Below are 9,166 nucleotides of genomic sequence, written 5' to 3' on the forward strand. Positions count from 1 at the left end.
CCGTGACGTGAGGCGGGGCGGCGGCGCGCGGCGGCAGCGGGAGCGGAGCGCGGCAGGGAAGCGAAGGGAAGGAAAGGAAGTGCCGAGCAGGAGCGGGAGCCGCAGCCCCCTCGTTCCACCGCATCGCCACCATGGGCCGGACGCTTACCACATTTACGTTCCCGCTCGCCGTCGTTTCCGTGGCGTGCTGCCTCGGCGGGCTGGCCGCGGTGGCAGCGGCGGCGAACGGTGAGTGACCCGTGCCCTCCCCCTCCTCTCCCCGCGGAGCTGCTGACGGGGCAGCCCCGCCCCGCCCGCCGCTGTGGGCAGCGAGGCGCGCCCCGAGCCCCGCGCGCTGTCCGCCTGGGCTCTCCGGCCGCCGGAGCCTCGGAAGCCTCGGGAACCCCCGGGCCCGCCCTGCGCTCCCCCGGCCGCCGCCCGCCGGGCTTTGGAGCCGCTCTCCTGCTTGTGCCGGTCTGGGACCCGTTGTCCTGTGCTGTCCCCCCTTGGAGGAGGGAGCTGGTGCCGGGGAACCGTGCGGCTCAGAACCTCGGAACGGGTCTGGGAGCGGCGGTGCCTGGGCGCAGCCGCGTCCTCCTGGCCCCGCTGCCGCGTGTTCCTTATCCCGGTGTGAGCCCCGCTACTCGCCCGCGGGTTTGCCCCGCTGCCCGGGCCCTGGGGGCTGCTGGCCGCAGTGTTGGACCGCGAAACGTGACGCGAGCCCCAAAACGCGGGGACGGCAACAAAACCAGACAAAACAAAAAGTTTTGTCTGGAGGCGCTTCGCTGTTGCCTGGCCGCGCTCCGCAGCGGCGCTGGCTGCTCCACCCCTCCGGGATCTCCGGTAGCCGGGGCCGCTCCGCCGGGGCTTGGCAGCCGCTGCGCCGGGACGGGAGAGGGCACTGTTGGGCCGGCTGGCCAGACCCATCCAGTGGTTCCTGGTTTCCTCCTGCAGCGTGAGGGGAGTATCCGAGTTTACCCTGTGCGAGAGCCAGTACAGCGGGTTTATCTTGGGAGCAAACGTCATCTTGGCTGGGCTGAAAAGCTGAGTTCGTGGTATTAGAGCCTTTTTTTTTTTTTCCTTCAGTGAAGAGCAGGCTTTTGCTGATAGGGAGAGTTGGGGAACTTGCTGGTATCCCATGTAAAAGACCCCACAGAGCCTTTCACAGCAGGAGGTGCCATTGGAATAACGTCTGAGACCCTGCCACAGACTCTGAAATTAACAGCTCGTTGAGAAAAACATCTCCTCATCCTTTACTCTTGCAAATCTGATCTTTCCCATGTTAGTCCAGGAAGGCTGTTCTTGAGACTAAATTAGAAGTCCTAGTGTACCTGGTATGAGTTGGCTCTACCAGCTGTCTGCCTGTCTTAACAGATGTGCTGTGCTAAATTTTCCACATACTAGTGAGGAATCTGCAAAGTTGAAGGTTACTCATTTGTCAGAGGCCTCTGTGTGTGCTGTGATCGTTCCTCAGATGTATCTCCATCATAATTGACTGTTTTTTTTCCCCCCCTGGAATCTGTTATCGAGAAACAGTAATAAAGCTCTTGAAATGCTGTGAGTGCTGCCTTCCTGAAGGGAATAGGGCAGCTCTTGCACACCTCACTGATGCAAACCCACAAAGGTCTTTTCATATCTCCTTGTGTGAAAGGAAAGAAATAGTGCCAGCCTTTCTGACCTGATCCTGCCACAACCAAGAGAAAGGCCCTGTGGATTCAGGCTTACTTCAGATTGTCAGAATACTGAAGTTAGTTAATGTACTTGTAGTTGTTATTTGAGAGGTAAATGAGCGTGCTGCCTGCCAAAGATCTGTGGATAGCAGCATTCCTTTCGTGGAGAAAAGTGAAAGGTCATCCCTAGGTGCCTGGAGTGGGTGGATATGATGTGAAATGTGCTGGAGAGCATGCAGCAGAAGGAGTTGTGGGTTGTATGTGGGTTTGCTGAGTATGATGGCTGTGTGAGTAAGTCTCAATTAAAACCTATGTGGTAAAACTGTAGATTATGGGAAGATCTTACTTGATCCAGTTAGTGGATGTGTCGTTGTGTTTTTAAGGTAACAGTGTTTGACCTGAGATTGGCATAAAAAAGCAGCTGGACTGGTTAGATTGCTGGCTTCTGCTGTGATCAAATACAAATACATTGACTTTTTTTCTGCTCTCCTTTTTATGCATGTGTGCATGCATTTCTCCAGGTCTTGTCTTTATTTCCCATACCTTGATTGCTTTCTACTGCATTTATAGCTGGCTGCTTTACCTAAAGCTCAGGCTCAGTCACAGCAGTGCTCTATACCCAGTGCTCTCCTGTGTAAAGCACGCACAGTTTCTGTTTGGACAGTAGGGTTCTTCTCACTCTGGTTTGCTCTGAGGAATCTGGAGTTGCCAGTTGAACGCTGGCTCGATTGGGCTGCCTGTGACAAGATTTTTCACATATTTAACATATTTACTCATGCAACTTTTGATGTTAGTATGGTGGATTCAAAAGCTCTGTAATTTCAAACTGAAACTACAGTAGAACTCAGTGCCGTATGAAATTCCTAAAGCTATGCCTGCTGATGTTGTTTTGTTGGGTTGTTTTTTAGTTCAGTACTGTCATTAATCTCTCTAATGTAACTTTATTTTTTCATAGGTACCACAGTTTCTCCTCCTACCAGTGTTACTGCATCCAATGTCACTGTAGCACCTACTTCCAATGCCACTGTAACACCCACCAATGCCACCACGGCGTCTTCCAACGCCACCACAGCATCTTCCAACGCGACCACGGCGTCTTCCAACGCTACCACAGCCAGTTCTCCCACCACACCTCATACTCCTATAGGTAATACAGAGGCACTGAACTCACAATGGCAGGAAACTAGGAACTGGTGAATAACACAAAAGATGGGCTTCTTCCAAAGGTCACTGTAGTAGCTTGGCTACTAAAAATCTGATGTGCAGAATGCATAAAAGGTTCCAAGGTTTGGAAGAAGCGGATTTTAGAAAACTCTTAGTTGTGTTGGCAGGAAGCATTTTCTGTGTTGAAAATTGGCTCAGTGGCAGTTGAATTAGTAATTGCCATGAATTATGAATTCTAAGGAGTTAGAGGTTTTTTGTTTGGGGTTTTTTTTGTTTTGTTGGTTTTTTTTTTGTTTTGTTGGTGTGGTTTTTTTTGTTTTGGGTTGTTTTTTTTTCCAAAAATTTCTCTGCCATCTCTCTACATCTCTGCCATCTCTTTTATAAAAAGTCACCTAATCTTTAAAAACTTGCGAATTATGAATTCTAAGGAGTTTGAGGTTTTTTTGTTTGGTTGGTTTTTTTTTTTTTTGTTTTGTTGGTGTGGTTTTTTTTGTTTTGGGTTGTTTTTTTTTCCAAAAATTTCTCTGCCATCTCTCTACATCTCTGCCATCTCTTTTATAAAAAGTCACCTAATCTTTAAAAACTTGCTGATCAAGGGTGCTGGGAGGTAACAAGTTGGTGCTTGATTAGGCTCAGAACAGCCTGATGTTCCAACATCCTACATCCACAGTAGGATGGTTAGCTTTGAGTAAACCCACAGATGTTGACACTTGTCCCAGGCACATAGTGGAATACTCATAAATTTTTAGTAATAGTAATCATTATGGGAGGGGGAGAGGTCAGGGACCCAGCTTATGTGGCTTGATTATGAAAGTTTTTAGGAGACAGGTTCATTTTAGGTGGGTGATTTTATTCCAGTCATGGCATTCACACTTAGTGTTTTGAGGACAGGAGAAGAAAGCGTGTGTATCTCCTGCCTAGAGATATTAGATTAGGTACTTTTAAAATACAATTAATACTAACTGAGTCTAATGAAAGTTTAATGAAAGTCTTTTGCCTTGATGCAGATTCTCACTTGTCTTGAAGCAGATCTCTTGATTGTTGTTCAAATACCAGCATTTATAGGGGTGCTTGAAAAAAAAGTCATTTTGTCCGAACAAAGAATCACTGATCTGTGGAGAACCTTGAAGCATTTGGGTAACAGTAGTATGCAAGTTTGAAAATAATCCTTGTTGCAGAACCTTGGCTTAATGCCATGCAGTTCACCACCTAAATTGTGTGAGATGCAGACTGAGGGCAAAGGTTATCCTTGTTAAAGCAAAACAGGAAAAATCATTTGTATAGGAACGTCAGTGCTCGCAAACTTTGCCGAGGAGTTTATGGTGTGTATGTACTGTCTTCTCTCAAACAGCCAACGTCACCAATGCAACTACTCATGCTCCTCCACCGAAAACCACCGTGACTCCAGCCACCTCGACAACCACGACTGCAGGTAACTCTACACCTGCCATAATCAAAGCTGGAATTACTCAGAAATCGGCTCTCAAAGGGTTATCTTGAAAGACTCACCAAGTGACACCATTAAAGTAGTATTGGTGTATCTGGTATTGTCACTTCTAATTTTATGGCAAGATTAATTTTGTTAAGGTGATCTATGCAAGTAGCAAGGTTATATAGCCTGAGAAATACAGGTAATTGGTGAGATATAAAAAGTCAGAAACATGTTGGTCAAATGAGATTAGCTGGATGATTTTAATAGTGTGTTTGGAAGTCCCTTGTTAACTCCCCTGTCTTTGGGAGGTGATGCTTTGCTTTTGCAGCATAATAATGGGATGCTTGTTTTTTGTTTTTGTTAAAGGAAATTGCTCTACGGTGATGGGATTAAGCTGAAGTATTTTATTTCCAAGTCAGTCCTAAATCTGCCATGTCATGAAAAAGTCTCACAAAGCAAAGCTCTTTAAAACTACCCATCAACAGATGGCTGTTATTTCCAGCTTTGTATTTGTGACTTCAGCTGTTTTTTTAAGCCTAACTCTTGGGGTGAAGTACAGTAGATGGAAGATAACAATTTATCTTAAATTTAAGAAAAAAATAAAACTGGAGTAAGGAGCAACGACTGGAAAATATGTCTTGAATGTGGGCATATCAATAATATATTCTATGTAGAGGAGGAAGGCTTTGGTTTTTTGAAGTACAAATCAAGTCCAGCTGGGTATTGCTCAGTTTTGAGGTCCCGAGCAGTTTGTCTATAAATAGCTCTAGCCTTGAACAAACAACATTTAATCAGAATTTCAGTACCAGTAATCTAAATTCAGATGCTGGCATGGCTTCACTTTTGATTATTTTTTGTTTTCTTATTGGCATTTTGATTTTTTGACCAATCCTAATAGAAAGAATCCAGCACTAAAATCTGTAGAGCCGTTGTGAGCATTGTGCACTTACAGTTTCTAATTTGGTGTTTAACAGGTTCAAATACTACTGAGACTCCTGTACCTGTTCCACGCAAATCTACGTTTGATGCTGCGAGTTTCATTGGTGGAATTGTCCTTGTTCTGGGTCTGCAGGCTGTTATTTTCTTTCTGTACAAATTCTGCAGATCTAAAGACCGAAATTACCACACGCTTTAGGACCTGCCCCTTGGTAATGGACTAGTAGCACAACACCTGTAGTTCACTGAACCAAAATATTTTCTGTTGCTCGTGGAAGACAGCAGTTCATAATATCCTTTAAATCTCTAAAAGAAGACTTCAAATGAATATTTTTGCAACATTATACTTGGCAAGAAGTGATATGAATCTCTTCAACAGGATTACTTGCAATATGCTGCATGGGTTCTAATGGCTGTTTTATTTTCCTTTAGTGGCTGCTGATGTGGGACTTTTCTTGATACGCCAAATGTAGAATGTTCAGAGATTCTTATTCAGTGACAACACTGTCCAGTAGACAATCTTAAAATTACTTATACTGAAGGCTAATATAAACAACATCTGATACAGTATCCCTTCAGTTTTATCAAGATGTGAATTATTGGTGACTGATTTCAGGGAGTGAAATACCATTTGTAGTAGCTTATGGCTCTTACAGTGTGTTGCTAGGAAGATGGGCAAAAATGTAGAATTAGATAATGTCTTAACAGAATAGCATATCCTTTTTTTTTTCCCACAAGAATAAAAGTTGCCTCATGAAATACTTCATTCCAAACAGAATTCCTATGCCATTTCCAATTAATGTTGAGGGTGGATGTAGGAATAATCCTTCTAATGGGGGAATAAATATTAGTGCCTTAAAAGACTAAATTTCAGTAGGCTGTAAGCATGTCCCAGCTATATCAAAGATAAATAAAACTTTTAATTATTTACTTTACATAGGAATATAGAATACCTGTGACTTGAGCATTCCAGTTTAAAGGTAAATTTCCCTAGAACAACTGTCCCTTAGTGATGTTGTTTTAGAGTGAGGAGTACGGTACAGCGATGTTCAGCCACAAACTGAAGCTTTGGCTTGCTTGCCTTTTGTTCTGGCCTGCAAAGACCAACCATAAAACTAGTGATATAATTCAGTTCACTCCCTGTATAAAAAGGCAGCAACTCACATGTATACTTGAAATACTGATGTTTGGGAAATCCTGATGTTTTTGTTATTCAAACGGTTCTTAAAATTCATTGCAATTAATTTCAGGAGCTTGGGTTGTTGTTTTTTTTTTCTTTATTACCCTCCTGTATGTCTGCTTGCTGAGGGAGCAGTTCAGTCGTTCAGAGGATCTGCTGATTTGATCCTAGTCAGGATTGCTGTAATCCTGGGACCACAGGCTACACCTTTTTTTTCTATCCCTTCTCCCCTTCGTGGCTTCAGGTTCGTGTCACCTGCAGTGAACTGGTTAAGGAAATCTATTCAGCCAAATAGTTCAGGGTTTTTTGGTTTTTTTTCCCTTGGCTGGGTCAGCCACGTGATCTGAGTATCAAAGGTACGTCATCTCCAACGCAGGCTGACTTGAGCACCTGTGAAAATAAACCCACAGGAGAAATGGAAGTAGAGATAAAATCAAGTGGTGGAGGTAGCACATGATGCATAGCTTCTGATGATATCCCCTGATCATCAGTTTTGGGATAATCTGTAGTACTGTCTTACTAGCTCTGACTTGACTGGAATTTGGCACCCAATACAAAAATAGCATTGATAGCAGATAATAGTCACGGCAGTGGGACTTGAATTATGAAGCAAATTAAGTGCATTTCAGTTGGAAACTTGAGGTGTACAGTGTTGCTTTCTTGTGTTCTTCTAGTTTGAATGGCATTGTTTCTATTGTGCTGCATAGAAAACTCAAATTGCTACAGAGTGCAGAGGTTACTCACCAGTACTGTATCTTGAGTTCATTAGCTTTTGGTTTTCTAAACAAAAATAAGACAATCAGCTCAGGTTTATGAAAACAGCAGTGAGCAGCCAGTTTTCAGCAACAGTATGTGTGTGAGTTAGATGGTATATCCTTGGCCTTATTGTGAAATCACTTAAATCTGTCCTTTCCCTAAGAACTATTTTACTACATGTATTTGTTAAAAAAAATCCATGAGCTTGTGTTCTGTGCTTTGAAGTGAACAAAATACTCTTTTGAAATATGATGGTTTGCCTTCAGCTCAACAAAGCAAACTATACCTAGTATACAACTTTTGTCCTCAAAGGGCTCTTTTGGCAAACTTGCAGAAAAGTCCTACACTTCATAGCATGGAAAACATTGCCACAAAGAAGTTGCTCTGTAAAATGTTGCTGAAATGCTTATTCATCAGCTTTGCTAATCCTGATTTAGGTTGCTGATAAAGTATGCTGGTAAAGCAAACTAAAAATAATGTTTAAAGTGCCTTAAAATTGCTTACTTGTTTGCCTCAAATTTTGTTTAAAGGGTAGAATGGATACCTTGCCTTAGTTACTAAATTTGTTGTGGTGCCAGCAATTGCTATTTTCCAAGACTTTAGGAAACCCAGGATCTCTGGCATGTAGAAATGCCTCTCTGAAAAACTCAAGTTTGTGCTGTATTTCTGGAAGGCCTGCACTACACACCTCTTGCTCATTAGCCTCGCCTGCAAGGTGTAATTCCACAGTTCAGAGTTGTGGCTTGAATTGTTTCCCTTTTAGTTGTTTGGGGGGAGGGGAGGCTGGGTTATACATCTTCACCATGTGCTTGGCTGCCTCACTGTCGAAAGTGATTACTCCTTTGTGAAATGCAGTATCAGCTGATGTGTGCTGTGTACTAGCAAAAAAACCTGAAGTAACAACTTGCAGTTTTTCTTGGCCTTGTGTTTTGAAGTGGAAGGTAGCTCATAGATCTGTAGTTGTACTTGCCCCTAAATCGGTTTTAGGCACTGAATCGTAGTGACTCTTCAAGTTATCTGGCTTTTTCTTGAAGCCAACTTGTGCAAATATCAAGCTGTTACCTTAAGAATGTTCTCTGCAAGTGTTGCTGTAAAAGTTTGTATCTTGTCTTCAGTGGAAGAAAACTGAAGCAGTTGTAATCGCAAAACCAAATTGATAAATAAAATCTGTTGAATGGAATTTTACCTGTGAACTTTCTTTAATGTGAGCAGTCCCCAAGAGGAATGTCTGCTTGGTGACTGGGACATGAGGTGTTTCCCATGGGAATTGAGAAATACTGAGGGAAGGAGGAAGAGTGCAAGGTTTGAAGACTTAGTTCCCCTCAAAACAGCATTAACTTTGTATTTAACAGTACTGATTCAGATTTAGAATTATCTCAAAAAGAATTTTTATTCAGGTCATGTTTTTCCATGTTAACTTAACTCTTGTTTTCTGCTTGGAGCCAAAGAGGAGCAATGTATGCACTGTTACACCTGTAACAACCTGTGAGGCTTAATACTCCTCTTTCTAAGTAAAGTTTGTAATACTGGATGTCAGGTGGAAGAGGGGCTGGTGTCTGTGTTTGCACAGAGGCTGTTAGAATTTTCATGAAAAAGCTCTTGCTCTGAGCCTTATTTCTTTTCTGATTGCATAGAACTATGGAGTGGTTGCTGTTGGCAGGCACTTTGAGGATCATCTGGTTTCAATTCTCCTGCCCTGGGCAGGAGCACCTTCCACTGGACCAGGTTGCTCCAAGGCCAGGTTGGATGAAGCTTTAACATATCCAGGGATGGGATATCTACAGCTGCTCTGGGCAACCTCTAGACTCACTCCTGCAGGTCTGCAGGATGCAGTACTCAAGGTGGGTTCTCACAAGAGCAGCGTGGAGAGCAAGAATCACCTTCCATGACCTGCTGATCACACTTCCCTTGATGCACCCCAGGACACAGTTGTCGTTCAGGGATGTGAGTGCACATTGCCAGCTCATTGACCAAAACATCCAAGTCCTTCTGCTCAGGGCTGCTCTCAGTCCATGCACTGCCCAGCTGTATTTTTGTGATTGTACTGAC

At 43.6% G+C, this 9,166-nt stretch overlaps 1 protein-coding gene and 1 long non-coding RNA gene across 2 annotated transcripts; one reads left to right on the forward strand and one right to left on the reverse strand.

Annotated features, from left to right (window-relative positions):
• Window positions 1-8,297, forward strand: CD164 (CD164 molecule). The gene is made up of 4 exons (XM_039727864.1): window positions 1-228; window positions 2,605-2,796; window positions 4,165-4,245; window positions 5,220-8,297. The coding sequence occupies exons 1-4, from the start codon at window positions 132-134 to the stop codon at window positions 5,378-5,380; spliced, it is 531 nt and encodes a 176-aa protein (XP_039583798.1). The 5' UTR covers window positions 1-131; the 3' UTR covers window positions 5,381-8,297.
• Window positions 3,096-4,153, reverse strand: LOC120511164. Its single transcript, XR_005629680.1, has 2 exons — window positions 3,383-4,153; window positions 3,096-3,205 (listed from the first exon to the last, which is right to left on the reverse strand). It is a non-coding gene; the product is annotated as an uncharacterized LOC120511164 (long non-coding RNA).
• Window positions 8,298-9,166: the final 869 nt, after the last annotated feature.

This window comes from Passer montanus, unplaced genomic scaffold, assembly GCF_014805655.1.
Source record: "Passer montanus isolate IOZ18808 unplaced genomic scaffold, ASM1480565v1 scaffold11, whole genome shotgun sequence".
Classification (NCBI taxonomy): domain Eukaryota; kingdom Metazoa; phylum Chordata; class Aves; order Passeriformes; family Passeridae; genus Passer; species Passer montanus.

Coding starts and splice junctions, on each gene's coding strand:
- CD164 (XM_039727864.1), top strand. CDS start 132: ATGGGCCGGACGCTTACCACATTTACGTTCCCGCTCGCCGTCGTTTCC. Junction 229..2,604: donor GGTGGCAGCGGCGGCGAACG/GTGAGTGACCCG, acceptor ATTTTTTCATAG/GTACCACAGTTTCTCCTCCT. Junction 2,797..4,164: donor CACACCTCATACTCCTATAG/GTAATACAGAGG, acceptor TCTCTCAAACAG/CCAACGTCACCAATGCAACT.